Raw genomic sequence first — 18,466 nt, forward strand, 5'->3', positions numbered from 1 at the left:
ACCAAAACCGAGGCACAAACTTCCGTGTTTGTTTGGTTTCTTCCTTGCGACTCCAACAGTTTCCACTCCTCCATGAAGACCACCAGGCTGTTATTTACCGGACTGAGCAGATTCTAAGGTCTGGTTGAACAGCTTCGGAGCCAGGATGAGTGGCTATTAGTAGGGTGAGAGTGAGGTCGGCATGGGGGGGGGCCTCTGGTCTGCCCAGGTGCTCTGACAAGCGGTCCTGCTGTCAGGGCCACGGAGACCGAACCGGACGAGGGCAAGAGCCTCGCCATCTGCTCCGCGACAGCCAAAGTCACCCTGCGTCTGATTGGTGGGCTGAAATGTCTGTTTGGGTGTGCATGTCTGCTTGTGATGCTCTTCTCCATGTTTGGGTGTGCTTGTGATGCTCTTCTCCATGTGTGCTGGTCTTCATGCAAGGTCTAACACCACACGCTCTTCAGGTTCTGGGAAGACTTCTGCATTTAACGGAACCTATCCTACAAACTGGTCATCCTTACTTACAGGATTCAAATGCTGTGCTGGTGGTCTACATAACGTGTTTGTGTTGGTAAACGATACCTGGTTTCATTTTCAACTTACTCCTAAATCTTCTGGAATAAGAACTTTGGCGAAGTCCACCGAATCCTAACAACTGAGACCATTCTCGATAGGGAGGGGTTAGCGTTTCTTGAGGACATAAATACTTTGGATCCAACAACATCCCCGCAGACTAGAGCTGTCCGATTTGGTCTTTGAGCATCAACTGAAGAAGCCTGACTTGACGATAGACCTAACTTCTGAGACAACCTCGATAGTCCAGAGGCCATCGACCTTATAGATGAGAACTCGATGAGATTTCAATGAGATCTTTTGAATTGTTCCATGTCCCAACTTTTGGGAAGTCCATGTGTATCAGGACTGATTATTTCTTGAAAAATGTCAGCCAAAACGTTTGTTTCTGGTTCAAGAATGACGAGTCTTTCCATGGGCTTCCAAAGTAAGACGGCAACGGGAGTTTATTGCGCAACATGGTTTGTCTTAGAAGACGCCGGGACTACATGTGACCAATCTAAGTCTAAGACTAGATCTAACCAGTCTAAGACTAGATATAACCAATCTAAGCCTAAGACTTGATCTGACCAATCGAAGTCTAGAACTAGATCCGACCAATCTAAGTTTATGACCAGGTCTGACCAATCTAAAACTAAGACTAGATTTAACCAATCTAATTCTAGGACTTGATCTGACCAGTCTAATTATAAGACTAGATCTGACCAATCTTAGTGTTGGACTAGATCTGACCAATTTAAAAATAAGACTAGATGTCACTGATCTAAGTCTTAGACTAGATCTGACCAATCTAAGTCTTAGACTAGATGTGACTGATTTAAGACTAAGACTAGTTGTGACCAATCTAAATCTACGACTAGATGTGACCAATCTAAGACTAAGACTAGATGTAACCAATCTAAGACTAAGGCTAGATGTGACCAATCTAAGACTAAGACTAGATGTGACCAATCTAAATTTAAGACTAGATGTGACCAATCTAAGTCTAAGACTAGATGTGACCAATCTAAGTCTAAGACTATATCTAACCAATCTAAGTCTAAGACTAGACCTAACCAACTAAGCCTAAGACTTGATCTGACTAATCTAAGTCTAGGACTAGATCCAACCAATCAAAGTCTATGACCAGGTCTGACCAATCTAAAACTAAGACTAGTTCTAACCAATGTAATTTTAGGACTTGATCTGACCAATCTAAGTGTTGGACTAGATCTGACCAATCTAAAACTAAGACTAGATGTGACTGATCTAAGTCTAAGACTAGATGTGACCAATCTAAGACTAAGACTAGATGTAACCAATCTAAGACTAAGGCTAGATGTGACCAATCTAAGACTAAGACTAGATCTGACCAATCTAAGTCTAAGATGAGATGTGACCAATCTAAGTGTAAGACTATATCTAACCAATCTAAGTCTAAGACTAGATCTAACCAATGTAAGTCTAAGACTAGATCTAACCAACTAAGTCTAAGACTTGATCTGACCAATCTAAGTCTAAGACTAGGTCTGACCAATCTAAAATTAAGACTAGATCTACCCAATCTAATTCTAGGACTTGATCTGACCAATCTAATTCTAAGACTAGATCTGATCAATCTAAGTCTTAGACTAGATGTGACCGATCTAAGTCTAAGACTAGATGTGACCAATCTAAGTCTAAAACTAGATGTGACCAATCTAAGTCTAAAACTAGATGTGAACAATCTAAGTCTAAGATTAGATGTGACCAATCTAAATCTAAGACTAGATCTGACCAATCTAAGTCTAAGATCATGAACTGATGAAGTCCACTAGGATGAGAGGCTAATCGCTTCTAAGACAAACCAAACAGTCCAGTTGCGATGGATTGAAAGCCCTGAGACTGCAAAGACCCGATGAATGAGAACCTTCATAGACATTTTGCACAAAATATTCTCCAGGGATTTAAAGACCTTGGTCAGGGTCACTGCTCTTCTGGCATCTCCAATATTCAGTTCTTCTCTACTGACTGCTGACGACCATTAGCATGTGACAGCTAGCAGCGTGGTGGCGAGATGCAACAGAGTAGGTCAGCCAAACGGAGAAGAATGCAGATTTACCCCAGTTTTTGATTAAAACTAACTATGGTGCCCCACTAGGAGCCCATGTGATTTGAAAAACCCTGAAATGAGCCTGAACAGTCCGGTCAGGATATATTTTGGACATTGGTATGCCTGGAAAAAGTCGGCAATAGACACAACGTTGGATCAGACATGGGTGTGTACTCACCACTTCTCGAGGCAGCAGGGGTTCCTCTGGACGAGTCACCGACAGGTTGACTACCCCACCCATGGGTGCGGCACGCAGCACAGCTACCACCTCTTCTTGGGTTTTACCACTCAGGTCCACACCACCGACCTGCATCACACATCCAGTAGCAATGATACATTGGTGGTAACCAAGAACCCAATGATACTTCCAGATGTCATTTTTAATATCTGGTTATTATGAAAGGGTGGTTAACAAATGATATACCTTCAGAAGACGGTCTCCAGCTTTGAGTCTGCCATCTTGGATGGCGGCCCCCCGAGCAAGTATGTTTTTGACATAAATAGGAGCGCTGCCACCAACTGGAACATCTCGGGAAGTGATGCTGAACCCAAGACCTTCCGGACCTAAGACATAAAAAGGCAAACTATTTACCATTTAAAATAAGAAAATGCAAATATTACATTAATTTTAATGTGTATCGCATCTTCTTGAAACAATTGTTTATCATATTTATATACTGTATGAACACATCTTTCAATAATATTTTGTGAATTATAATTGTGGAGGGGGGTGTGGCCTGCGGGCCTGCCACGGAGCGGGGTGTGTAAGGGCCGCCCTCGAAGACAGCGGCAGGTGAGTAGATTGCCCAGCTGGGGCTTGTTATCTAATCACCTGTCGCCCTTATTAGCAGCAGCCGGGACGAGACACGTAGTTGGGCGTTGGAGCAGAGCGACACACGCACAGAGCCACGAAGCAGAGACACGCCGGACTGAAAAGGCCTAAAGTATATATTGCTGAATAGCAAACGAGACTTGTGTATGACAATAAAAGACTGGCTGAAACCTGTACACCGGGCTCACGAAACATCTATCGGACTCAGGAGAACCCACCCACCATAGAGAGACTTCCACAATAATTATCTAACCTGGAACCCTCAAGTTGCTGGCACGGCCTCGCTACCAACCCAGTTTAATAAACTATATTACTAGTAACGAGCAATCTAATTAATTACCTTCGGGTCCGTTATAACGCTGTTAGCGATAGCTGGATTGGGTTGTATTCATGTCAACAACAACAAGAACAAGTGCAGCTAGTGCCATCCAAACAATACACCGTTCAGTTCATCTCTACTCATCTTTGCTCAGATTCCGTTAGTAATTCAATTACTTTTTTTGGCAAAGTAACAAATGTAATTAATTACTTTTTAAACAAATCAATGATTGAAGTGACAAACTTGCCATCCAAACAATACCCTGTTTGTTGACAAGAAGCCACGACAGCCATTCAATCTCGTTATTAAGCAGAGGTAACACAATCCGGTGGGAAAAAATTCAAAAAGAGCTGGCGTCAAGGCCGACAAAGTGTGCTGCTAACTGCTAAAGCTAACAAACGCAACTCCGTTGAGGCCCTCGATGACGTCACACGTCACTAGGCAACAGGCCACGCCTTTTAAAAAACACAGACTTCACACACTGTACTCTTATATTAAACATCTCCGAAACGCATGTTAGAGAACAACAAATCAACGATTGAAGTGACAAACTTGCCATCCAAACAATACCCCGTTTGTTGACAAGAAGCCAATCTCTTTATTAAGCAAAGGTAACACAATCCGGTGGGAAAAAATTCAAAAAGAGCTGGCGTCGAGGCCGACAAAGTGCGCTGCTAACTGCTAAAGCTAACAAACGAAGCTCCGTGGAGGCCCTCCATGACGTCACATGTCACTAGGCAACAGGCTCCGCCTTTTAAAAACACAGACTTCACACACTGTGCTCTTATATTAAACATCTCTCAAATGCATGTTAGAGAACAACAAATTGAAGTGACAAACTTGCCATCCAAACAATACCCCGTTTGTTGACAAGAAGCCAATCACTTTATTAAGCAAAGGTAACACAATCCGGTGGGAAAAAATTCAAAAGAGCTGGCGTCGATGCCGACAAAGTGCGCTGCTAACTGCTAAAGCTAACAAACGCAGCTCTGTGGAGGCCCTCCATGACGTCACATGTCACTAGGCAACAGGCCCCGCCTTTTAAAAACACAGACTCCACACACTGTGCTCTTATATTAAAACGTCTCTCAAATGCATGTTAGAGAACAGCAAATCAATGATTGAAGTGACAAACTTGCCATCCAAACAATACCCCGTTTGTTGACAAGAAGCCAATCTCTTTATTAAGCAAAGGTAACACAATCCGGTGGGAAAAAATTCAAAAAGAGCTGGCGTCGAGGCCGACAAAGTGCGCTGCTAACTGCTAAAGCTAAAAAACGCAGCTCTGTGGAGGCCCTCGATGACGTCACACGTCACTAGGCAACAGGCCCCGCCTTTTAGAAAACACAGACTCCACACACTGTGCTCTTATATTAAACATCTCCGAAACGCATGTTAGAGAACAACAAATCAACGATTGAAGTGACAAACTTGCCATCCAAACAATACCCCGTTTGTTGACAAGAAGCCAATCACTTTATTAAGCAAAAGTAACACAATCCGGTGGGAAAAAATTCAAAAGAGCTGGCGTCGATGCCGACAAAGTGCGCTGCTAACGGCTAAAGCTAACAAACGCAACTCCGTTGAGGCCCTCGATGACGTCACACGTCACTAGGCAACAGGCCCCGCCTTTTAGAAAACACAGAGTCCACACACTGTACTCTTATATTAAAACGTCTCTCAAATGCATGTAAGAGAACAGCAAATCAATGATTGAAGTGACAAACTTGCCATCCAAACAATACCCCGTTTGTTGACAAACATTTCTCAAATGCATACGCCAGATATTTAAAGTTGTTTTTTTGTTTTTCTCCCCTAGTAATTACATTTATAAAACAGTAATTCCATCAGTAATTCAATTACATTTTCAACTATAACTATAATGAATTACTTTTTTAAAGTAATTTTCAGAACACGGGTGCCAAATAATAACATTTACATTTTCTCCTCTCAGTATTGTGTTGATCTTCAAATATTATGCATGTTCCTGAATGGATTGTGCTCCTTATTCTGCACACCAAGGAGACACAATCATCTGCGCACAAACTTAGTAGTTACGTCTGCTATCAAGTGTGCATGGGATTTAATAGACCAAGCCCTATATCGGAACCATATATGACCATATATGTATTTCCTCTGTCATCTGGTCTGTTATAACAATGCACTTGTTAAACATGTAAAGCTTCAAATAACATTTTTATTCAACTTCATAAAGATCCATTTTGCGGTCAAGGACAATTCCAATTTCAACAGGTAGAAATGGTAATGTCCTTGATGTTGAAAGCCTTGTCTTAGTTCCAAAGACGGTGACCTTTAAGGTTCGGCAGACGAATATGAATTGCAGGTCTCGGGGTCAAACGGGTAAATAAAACAGACACATAAGCAACGCTGTGACTTGACCTTTTCTGCTGAGCGAGGAGATTTGAATTTGTGCGATAAAATCCATGAAAAAAATATTCAAAGGTCAGCCGGGTATTTATAATTACAGACGGGAAATCCACTGGATTTTCCATTTCTTTCTACGACGAATTCTACCGGGTACAGCGGTTGACACGTCGCTGCGGGGAATGTGACCTGAAGATGCGGAGACGGGAGGCGACGTGCGGGTACGTCTTTTAATTATAACAATCTAGTGCAGCGGGGAAGTGCACGGGAAGCACAGTCACGCAACATAACAGGTGTAACTACTAGAAAGTTAAAGTACCAATGATTGTCACACACACGCTAGGTGTGGTGAAATGTGTCCTCTGCATTTGACCCATCCCCTTTTTCACCAGCTGGGAGGTGAGGGGAGCAGTGAGCAGCAGCGGTGGCCACGCCCGGTACCAATTGGTCTGTTGACTGATTGGTACCGGGCCGCACAAGAAATTTAAAAAATAAATAAAATAATTATAATATATATATATATATATATATATATATATATATATATATATATATATATATATATATATATATATATATATTTATTTTTTATTTTTTATTTTTTATTAAATCAACATAAAATAGACAATATATACATTATATATCAATATAGATCAATACAGTATGCAGGGATACAGTCCGTAAGCACTGTATTGTATTTCTTTATGAAAAAAAAACAAAAAACAAAAACATAACTTTGTCTTGGCATTGAAATTTGGTCATTTCCCAACCAATATTCCAAAACACAAATACAACGTTAAAAACAACATGCTTTTTGAAAACGTTTAATCAATGTCAGGTTGTGACGTTGATTTGACCATTGATCTTCGGTCATTTCCCAACCAATATTCAACAACACAAATACAACGTTGAAACAACATGATTATTGACAATGTTTAATCAATGTTGGGTTGACATTGAAATTTGGTAATTTTCCAACCAATATTCTACAACACAAATACAACGTTGAAACAACATGCTTTTTGTCAACGTTTAATCAATGTTGGGTTCTGACGTTGATTTGACCATTGATCTTTGGTCATTTCCCAACCAATATTCTACCATACAAATACAACGTTGAAAAGACGATGTTTAATCAATGTTAGGTTCTGATGTTGGTTTGACATTGAAATTTGGTCATTTCCCAACCAATATTCTACCACACAAATACAAAGTTGAAACGACACGCTTTTTGACAACGTTTAATCAATGTTGGATTGTGACGTTGATTTGACATTGAAATTTGGTCATTTCCCAACCGATATTCACAACCTAAATACAACATTAAAACAACATACTTTGATGACGTTTAACCAATATTGTGTTCTGACGTTGGTTTGACCATTGAATTTTGGTCATTTCCCAACCAATATTCTACCACACAAATACAACGTTGAAACAACATGCTTTTTGACAACGTTTAATCAATGTTGGATTGTGACGTTGATTTGACATTGAAATTTGGTCATTTCCCAACCGATATTCACAACCTAAATACAATGTTAAAACAACATACTTTGATTACGTTTAATCAATGTTGTATTCTGATGTTGGTTTGACCATTGAATTTTGGTCATTTCCCAACCAATATTCTACCACACGAATACAACGTTGAAACGACGATGTTTAATCAATGTTAGGTCTCGACGTTGATTTGACATTGAAATTTGGTCATTTCCCAACCAATATTCTACAACACAAATACAACATTGAAACAACATGCTTTTTGACAATGTTTAGTCAATGTTGGGTTCTGACGTTGATTTGATATTGAAATGTGGTCATTTCCCAACCAATATAGTACAACACAAATACAACGTTAAAAACAACATGCTTTATGACAGCGTTTAATCAATGTCAGGTTCTGACGTTGATTTGACCATTGATCTTCGGTCATTTCCCAACCAATATTCAACAACACAAATACAACGTTGAAACAACATGATTATTGACAATGTTTAATCAATGTTGGGTTGACATTGAAATTTGGTAATCTTCCAACCAATATTCTACAACACAAATACAACGTTGAAACAACATGCTTTTTGTCAACGTTTAATCAATGTTGGGTTCTGACGTTGATTTGACCATTGATCTTTGGTCATTTCCCAACCAATATTCTACCATACAAATACAACGTTGAAAAGACGATGTTTAATCAATGTTAGGATCTGATGTTGGTTTGACATTGAAATTTGGTCATTTCCCAACCAATATTCTACCACACAAACATAACGTTGAAACAACATGATTTTTGACAATGTTTAGTCAATGTTGGATTGTGACGTTGATTTGACATTGAAATTTGGTCATTTACCAACCGATATTCACAACCTAAATACAACGTTAAAACAACATACTTTGATTACGTTTAATCAATGTTGTGCTCTGATGTTGGTTTGACCATTGAATTTTGGTCATTTCCCAACCAATATTCTACCACACGAATACAACGTTGAAACGACGATGTTTAATCAATGTTATGTCCCGACGTTGATTTGACATTGAAATTTGGTCATTTCCCAACCAATATTCTACAACACAAATACAACATTGAAACAACATGCTTTTTGACAATGTTTAGTCAATGTTGGGTTCTGACGTCGATTTGATATTGAAATGTGGTCATTTCCCAACCAATATAGTACAACACAAATACAACGTTAAAAACAACATGCTTTTTGACAGCGTTTAATCAATGTCAGGTTCTGACGTTGATTTGACCATTGATCTTCGGTCATTTCCCAACCAATATTCAACAACACAAATAAAACGTTGAAACAACATGATTATTGACAATGTTTAATCAATGTTGGGTTGACATTGAAATTTGGTAATCTTCCAACCAATATTCTACAACACAAATACAACGTTGAAACAACATGCTTTTTGTCAACGTTTAATCAATGTTGGGTTCTGACATTGATTTGACCATTGATCTTTGGTAATTTCCCAACCAATATTCTACCATACAAATACAACGTTGAAAAGACGATGTTTAATCAATGTTAGGTTCTGATGTTGGTTTGACATTGAAATTTGGTCATTTCCCAACCAATATTCTACCACACAAATACAACGTTGAAACGACAATGTTTAATCAATGTTAGGTTCTGACGTTGATTTGACATTGAAATTTGGTCATTTCCCAACCAATATTCTACAATACAAATACAACGTTGAAACAACATGATTTTTGACAATGTTTAATCAATGTTGGGTTGACATTGAAATTTGGTAATTTCCCAACCAATATTCTACCACACAAATACAACGTTAAAAACAACAAGCTTTTTGACAACGTTTAATCAGTGTCAGGTTCTGACGTTGATTTGACCATTGATATTCGGTCATTTCCCAACCAATATTCAACAACACAAATACAACGTTGAAACAACATGATTATTGACAATGTTTAATCAATGTTGGGTTGACATTGAAATTTGGTAATCTTCCAACCAATATTCTACAACACAAATACAACGTTGAAACAACATGATTATTGACAATGTTTAATCAATGTTGGGTTGACATTGAAATTTGGTAATCTTCCAACCAATATTCTACAACACAAATACAACGTTGAAACAACATGCTTTTTGTCAACGTTTAATCAATGTTGGGTTCTGACGTTGATTTGACCATTGATCTTTGGTCATTTCCCAACCAATATTCTACCATACAAATACAACGTTGAAAAGACAATGTTTAATCAATGTTAGGATCTGATGTTGGTTTGACATTGAAATTTGGTCATTTCCCAACCAATATTCTACCACACAAATAAAACGTTGAAACGACAATGTTTAATCAATGTTAGGTTCTGACGTTGATTTGACATTGAAATTTGGTCATTTACCAACCGATATTCACAACCTAAATACAACGTTAAAACAACATACTTTGATGACGTTTAATCAATGTTGTGTTCTGATGTTGGTTTGACCATTGAATTTTGGTCATTTCCCAACCAATGTTCTACCACACAAATACAACGTTAAAACGACGATGTTTAATCAATGTTAGGTTCTGACGTTGATTTGACATTGAAATTTGGTCATTTCCCAACCAATATTCTACAACACAAATACAACGTTGAAACAACATGATTTTTGATAATGTTTAATCAATGTTGTGTTCTGACGTTGATTTGATATTGAAATGTGGTCATTTCCCAACCAATATAGTACAACACAAATACAACGTTAAAAACAACATGCTTTTTGACAACGTTTAATCAATGTCAGGTTCTGACGTTGATTTGACCATTGATCTTCGGTCATTTCCCAACCAATATTCAACAACACAAATACAACGTTGAAACAACATGATTATTGACAATGTTTAATCAATGTTGGGTTGACATTGAAATTTGGTAATTTTCCAAACAATATTCTACCACACAAACATAACGTTGAAACAACATGATTTTTGACAATGTTTAGTCAATGTTGGATTGTGACGTTGATTTGACATTGAAATTTGGTCATTTACCAACCGATATTCACAACCTAAATACAATGTTAAAACAACATACTTTGATTACGTTTAACCAATGTTGTGTTCTGATGTTGGTTTGACCATTGAATTTTGGTCATTTCCCAACCAATGTTCTACCACACAAATACAACGTTAAAACGACGACGTTTAATCAATGTCAGGTTCTGACGTTGATTTGACATTGAAATTTGGTCATTTCCCAACCAATATTCTACAATACAAATACAACGTTAAAACAACATGATTATTGACAATGTTTAATCAATGTTGGGTTGACATTGAAATTTGGTAATTTCCCAACCAATATTCTACCACACAAATACAACGTTAAAAACAACAAGCTTTTTGACAACGTTTAATCAGTGTCAGGTTCTGACGTTGATTTGACCATTGATCTTCGGTCATTTCCCAACCAATATTCAACAACACAAATGAGGACAAATTTCTCCACATCTAGTGTGTGTGTGATAATCATTGGTACTTTAATCTTAATCTTAATCTTAAATACAACGTTGAAACAACATGATTATTGACAATGTTTAATCAATGTTGGGTTGACATTGAAATTTGGTCATTTCCCAACCAATATTCTACAATAAAAATGCAACGTTGAAACAACATGCTTTTTGACAACGTTTAATCAATGTTGGGTTGACATTGAAATTTGGTCATTTCCCAACCAATATTCTACAACACAAATACAACGTTGAAACAACATGCTTTTTGACAACGTTTAATCAATGTCAGGTTGTGACGTTGATTTGACCATTGATCTTTGGTCATTTCCCAACCAATATTCTACCACACAAATGAGGACAAATTTCTCCACATCTAGTGTGTGTGTGATAATCATTGGTACTTTAATCTTAATCTTAATCTTAAATACAACGTTGAAACAACATGATTATTGACAATGTTTAATCAATGTTGGGTTGACATTGAAATTTGGTCATTTCCCAACCAATATTCTACAACACAAATACAACGTTGAAACAACATGCTTTTTGACAACGTTTAATCAATGTCAGGTTGTGACGTTGATTTGACCATTGATCTTTGGTCATTTCCCAACCAATATTCTACCACACAAATACAACGTTGAAACAACATGCTTTTTGACGATGTTTAATTTAATGTTGGGTTCTGACGTTGATTTGACATTGAAATTCTGTCATTTCCCAAACAATATTCTACTACTCAAATACAACGTTGAAACAACATGCTTTTTTGACAACGTTTAATCAACGTCGGGGTCTAATGTTGATTTGACCTTTGAAATGTGGTCATTTGCCAACCAACAACGTGGCTCCAACGTCGGACCTCAACGTTGTCTCAATTTACAAATACAACTATTTTGCGACGTTGTTTCCAAGTCAGTTTTAAAGGACATGCACCTATAATCAACGTTGTATCAATGTCCTGTGTCTGCTCATTGAAAAAAAATCCTGAATCTAGAGAACGATTCTGATCCCCTCCAAAATCGGATCACTTATTCCTTAATCCTGTAAATTTTACCCAAATCCGTGAATGTGGTTGCTAACTAACTAACTAACTAACTAACTAACTAACTAACTAACTAACTAACTAACTAACACACAGACTAGCAAATACATAAAATATAATGTTAAAATATAATGTAAAAAAGTTGATGTGGATATTTGTACATATAAACCCAAATAACGATCTCTCAAGTGTTCCAGTAAAACTGTTTGTCCTCTGTTGTTGACAGATATGTTCTTGAATATTTCATACATAATGCTACTAAATGAGTAATTCATTTTCTGAGAGACAGATTCCACCATGCGAACCCTCGCCATCAAGTGGCAAAGTCCCGTCATGCGGTTCCAGCGGGGCCTCCTCCGACGCTAACAACTCTGATTAGTATTCACGCCCAAGTAGCTGCTCATCTCGCAGAGCTGTCAGCACCTCTGATCGTCCATCATGACCTACTTTCCCCCGTTTGTCTCCCTTGCAGTCTGTCGAACTGTCACCGCTTGAGCTGACAGTGATTGTGTTGATGAAGACGAAGCACGAAGAAAGCCAAGCGTGGTTGGCAACTTTGTTGTTGTTTTTTTAAAAGCTTCAGCTCACAAACAAAAACGTTGAAGAGAGTGCTTATGAAGTCAAAAAGTTGAGCTAAGTCGGGGATTTTGGTGAGCTACGATCCTGCCATCAAAAACACAAAAACTCACGATCAAAAGTTATACAAAATAATGGCTGTCTTGAGTTCCCAACCATTTCTACAACTCTTGTTTTTTTGTGATAGAGTGATTGAAACACATACTTGTTGGTCACAAAAAAAATTCATGAAGTTTGCTTATTTTATAATAATAATAATAATAGATTGTATTTGTAAAAGCACTTTACATTGAGCAAACAACCTCAAAGTGCTACAATGCATAAAAAAAATAAAATAAAATAAAAACTACAACAGCCTAATAGCTAAAACTAGCACACATATATATATATAAAAAGGTTTTTTTTAAAAAGAAGGGTTTTTAAAAGCATCCACAGTATGTGGTACCCTCAGGTGGTCAGGGAGAGCGTTCCACAGACTGGTAGCGGCGGAGCAGAAAGCCCGGTCTCCCATTGTTCATAGCTTTGTCCTCAAAGAATGGAGGAGGTTAGCCTGTCCGGAGTGGAGGATTTGGGGGTGAGCAGTTTTTTTGAGGTAGAGGGGGGCATTTCCATGGAGGCACTGGTGGGTTAGTAGGGATACTTTGTATTCAACCCTGAGTGGAACAGGAAGCCAGTGAAGGGATTTGAGAACCGGTGTGATGTGGTCGTATTTTCCGCACTCTCGTCAGGATCCTAGCAGCACTAGTCTGTAAGTACTGCACCTTCTGGATGTTCTTGTTTATGAATTTATTATGGGTCTACTGAAAATGTGAGGGTCAAAAGTATACATACAGCAATGTTAATATTTGCTTACATGTCCCTTGGCAAGTTTACCTGCAATAAGGCGCTTTTGGTAGCCATACAAAAGCTTATGCTTGAATTTTTTTACCACAAAATTGGTGCAGTTCAGCGAAATGTGTTGGTCTTCTGACATGGACTTGTTTCTTCAGCATTGTCCACACGTTCAAGTCAGGACTTTGGGAAGGCCATTCTAAAACCTTCATTCTAGCCATTCCTTTACCACTTTTGAGGTGTGTTTGGGGGTCATTGTCCTGTTGGAACACCCAACTGCGCCCAAGACCCAACCTCCGGGCTGATGGTTTTAGCTAGTCCTGAAGAATTTGGAGGTTTTTCATTGTCCCATTTACTCTCTGTAAAGCAGCAGTTCCATTGGCAGCAAAACAGGCCCAGAGCATAATACTACCACCACCATGCTTGACGGTGGGAATTGGTGTTCCTGGGATTAAAGGCCTCACCTTTTCTCCTCCAAACATATTGCTGGGTATTGTAGCCAAACAGCTCCATTTTTGTTTCATTGTGTGGACAATGCTGAAGAAACATTGCTGTATGTATTTGACCCAGCAGATTTGCTCACATTTTCAGTAGACCCATAATAAATCCATAAAAGAACCGAACTTCAAGATTGACCAACAAGTATGTGCTCCAATCACTACATCACAAACAAATAAGAGTTGTAGAAATGATTGGAAACTCAAGACAGCCATGACATGATGTTCTTTACAAGGGTATGTAAACCTTTGATCGCGACTGTAGGTCATTGGCGTAGAATGTTCGATCCTTTAAGGGATCTTAAGGTAGATCTTCCAAAGTGGAAGTGTACCTGTAACACCCCAGCAGTAAATAACCAAGGATGTATTCTTACAGGAATGTATAAATAAACACTTCAGGTAGTTCCTGACCACGTTCAATGGACGACTCGTTGGTTATTACCTTTCTTCAACTGAATGTTGAAGCTGCGTCCTCTGCCCGTGGCGTAGGAGCTGTTGGACAACGTTGTGCTTATCCTGCGCTGCAAGGAAGGCGATGAGGTCGACGAGGCGCTGGACACCAGGGACTGGGGTAGCGTGGCGTACCTGTGCCTTGGCTCAGGGCTGCTCCCTGCCAGGGAGTCCCGTAGACTACAAGAGGCGGACAAAGGGGTGAACTTTTTTTCCCCCGGAGAAGCGGTTCTTCGGCCGTGACGCGTGTGGTTTCCGTACAAACCTGGAGGTTCTCAGGCTGGTCCTGTCTCCAGAATGCAGAGAGCCTTGGCTCACGCGGACTCTGCCGGACTGAGGCGAGCTGAGGTCACTTCTGCCCGCCAGCAGCTCGTACTGCTTCTTCTTGGCGGCGGGGACCACGTGGAAGAGGATGAGGGTGGAAGCCATGGCCTGCCGGAAAATGTTCTGGGCTCTGCGGTTGGTACGTTGGAGATTGGGGAGGGAGAGAAAGACAGAGGTCATGTTAGGAACCAAATGCAGATGAGAGAGAGTGGTGCCAAATGTAATGTAGCTCGATGATTGTTTCTTGGTTCCTGTTTTCCCTGCGTGTGCACTTACCAGTGGGACTACTTCTTTTTGACATTAAAGCCACGTTTTCCTGCACGACCCCTGCCAGCTCCGCATCTCGGGGTTCAAGACCGACAGCACCATCGAGCCCTGACTGGAGTGCGTGGCAGGCATACATAGCAGCCTGATTGGCAACTGCGACCAGGTGTGCCAGGCTGCCAATCAGGGACAGCTGAGGGAAACGAGACGTGCAGGAAATGGAACTAAAACAAGAGCGCTGACTGGTTGTTTTTCCTTAGTTTGTGTTTATTTCCTGTCAGCGCTCTTATTTTGGTTCCATTTCCTGCACGTCTCGTTTCCCTCAGCTGTCCCTGATTGGCAGCCTGGCACACCTGGTTGCAGTTGCCAATCAGGCTGCGATTTATGCCTGCCTCGCCCTCCAGTCAGGGCTCGATGATTGTTTCCTGTTTCCTGTTGCTTGTTTCCTGGTTCCTGTTTTCCCTGCTTGTGCACTTACCAGTGGCACTACTTCTTTTTGACATTAAAGCCACGTTTCCCTGCGCCACCCCTGCCATATCCGCATCTCGGGGTTCAAGACCGACAGCACCTGACGGAATCATCGAGCCCTGACTGGAGGGTGTGGCAGGCATAAATAGCGTTATAACTATTTCAGATATCTATGTAAACCTTTATATAAATATATAATAAGCGTGATCTGACACAGCAGTCAGAAGACAGTGGTGATAAATCATGTATTGTGATTTTTTAATCTTTTAAGGTTCTAATATAAGTAGTCACTCGCACACAAAATAACACCAATATCCAAAACACACGCTATGTCTTAGCACATTTAGGGGCCAAACGAGCAAGGAGCTCAACATCATCCCCAGACAAGAATGATTTTGTCTGCTTCTTCCAGGAACACTTAGCATATATATTGGCTGACCAGGGGAGGGGAAATAGGGGAAGGGGAAAGTGGTTTCTGCATCCCCTCTCCTCTTCCCAGACCCCTGGTAGCGCACCAGGAACATCACTCTGGTTCTCCCTCAAAGTCACCGCCAAGATGATTCCTGCACAGCGGGCGGCGCTTCATTCAGACGTTTGATTCATATGGAAATGAAGAGCCACACCACTGAGCGGGTGTCTATATGCTTGTTTACATGTGTAGTGGCATCACTCCAGTAATCAGCCTCCACCCAAGGCCTGAGTGAAACACAAATTACCCCATCAACGTGGCGTTCAGTGGGATGAAGTGTATCAAAATATTTACCCAATCCCACTTGTTGTCTAAATGGTTGCCCGGCCAGGTCTACAATCAAGGTGGGGGTGGGGGCGTGGGGGGGGGGGGGGGGGGGGGGGAGGGGCAATGGAGTAGTTAAGCACTTTGTTGAAAACCACACACCACCCGGAGTGCAGGATGGAGACATCACACTGCAAAAACTGAAATCTAAGTAAAATGAAATATCTCAAATAAGGCTGATATTTGCTTATTTTATGTCTGATAAGATCATTCTTCTCACTAAGCAGATTTTATGTTAGAGTGTTTTACTTGTTTTAAGTGTTTTGCTCCTAAATGATGTCAGTAAGATATTACAGCTTGTTGCTGGGATTTGATGAGCTATATTGAGTAAAACATGCTTGAAACTAGAATATCAACTGTTGCAAAGCTGTGTCATCAACACTCACAAGTAGAGATGTCCGATAACGGCTTTTTTGTCGATATCCGATGTTCCGATATTGTCCAACTCTTAATTACCGATTCCGATATCAACCGATACCGATATATACAGTTGTGGAATGAACACATTATTATGCCTAATTTTGTTGTGATGCCCCGCTGGATGCATTAAAGCAGGGGTCACCAACGCGGTGCCCGCGGGCACCAGGTAGCCCGTAAGGACCAGATGAGTAGCCCGCTGGCCTGTTCTAAAAATAGCTCAAATAGCAGCACTTACCCGTGAGCTGCCTCTATTTTTTAAATTGTATTTATTTACTAGCAAGCTGGTCTCGCTTTGCTCGACATTTTTAATTCTAAGAGAGACAAAACTCAAATAGAATTTGAAAATCCAAGAAAATATTTTAAAGACTTGGTCTTCACTTGTTTAAATAAATTCATTATTTTTTTTACTTTGCTTCTTATAACTTTCAGAAAGACAATTTTAGAGAAAAAATACAACCTTAAAAATGATTTTAGGATTTTTAAACACATATACCTTTTTACCTTTTAAATTCCTTCCTCTTCTTTCCTGACAATTTAAATCAATGTTCAAGTATTTTTTTTTGTTATTGTAAAGAATAATAAATACATTTTAATTTAATTCTTCATTTTAGCTTCTGTTTTTTCGACGAAGAATATGTGTGAAATATTTCTTCAAACTTGTTATGATTAAAATTCAAAAAAATTATTCTGGCAAATCTAGAAAATCTGTAGAATCAAATTTAAATCTTATTTCAAAGTCTTTTGAATTTCTTTTAAAATGTTGGTTTTGTAAAATCTAGAAGAAATAATGATTTGTCTTTGTTAGAAATATAGCTTGGTCCATCCATCCATCCATTTTCTACCGCTTATTCCCTTTGGGGTCGCTGTGGGCGCTGGAGCCTATTTCAGCTACAATCGGGCGGAAGGCGGGGTACACCCTGGACAAGTCGCCACCTCATCGCTTGGTCCAATTTGTTATATATTCTAACAAAGTGTAGATTGGATTTTAACCTATTTAAAACATGTCATCAAAATTCTAAAATTAATCTTAATAAAAAAAAAGGACTAATGATGTTCCATAAATTATTTTTTAAACATTTTTCAAAAAGATTCAAATTAGCTAGTTTTTTATCTTCTTTTTTTCGGTTGAATTTTGAATTTTAAAGAGTCGAAACTGAAGATAAACTATGTTTCAAAATGTAATAGTCATTTTTTCGTGTTTTCTCCTCTTTTAAACCATTCAATTAAGTGTAAATATCATTAATTATTAATAATGACATAGAGTTAAAGGTAAATTGAGCAAATTGGCTATTTCTGGCAATTTATTTAAGTGTGTTTCAAACTGGTAGCCCTTCGCATTAATCACTACCCAAGAAGTAGCTCTTGCTTTCAAAAAGGTTGGTGACCCCTGCATTAAACAATGTAACAAGGTTTTCCAAAATAAATCAACTCAAGTTGACAACATGGCACTGCCATATTTATTATTGAAGTCACAAAGTGCTTTTTTTTTTTTTAACATGCCTCAAAACAGCAGCTTGGAATTTGGGCCATGCTCTCCCTGAGAGAGCATGAGGAGGTTGAAGTGGGCAGGGTTGGGGGTAGCGAGGGTGTATATTGTAGCGTCCCGGAAGACTTAGTGCTGCAAGGGGTTCTGGGTATT

General features: G+C 39.4%; 1 protein-coding gene across 1 annotated transcript in view; it reads right to left on the bottom strand.

The window, feature by feature from the left end:
- Positions 1-18,466, bottom strand: part of LOC133629694 (partitioning defective 3 homolog) — a 799,726-nt gene that overhangs the window by 442,131 nt on the left and 339,129 nt on the right. Inside the window, exons 9-12 of the mRNA XM_062020594.1 lie at positions 14,824-15,012; positions 14,551-14,738; positions 3,051-3,190; positions 2,805-2,933 (exon numbers count right to left, since the gene is read on the bottom strand). Coding sequence (XP_061876578.1) covers positions 2,805-2,933; positions 3,051-3,190; positions 14,551-14,738; positions 14,824-15,012 — 646 coding nt within the window. The remainder of the gene's footprint in view (positions 1-2,804; positions 2,934-3,050; positions 3,191-14,550; positions 14,739-14,823; positions 15,013-18,466) is intronic.

This window comes from Entelurus aequoreus, linkage group LG15 (assembly GCF_033978785.1).
Source record: "Entelurus aequoreus isolate RoL-2023_Sb linkage group LG15, RoL_Eaeq_v1.1, whole genome shotgun sequence".
In the NCBI taxonomy this organism is placed as follows: Eukaryota; Metazoa; Chordata; class Actinopteri; order Syngnathiformes; family Syngnathidae; genus Entelurus; species Entelurus aequoreus.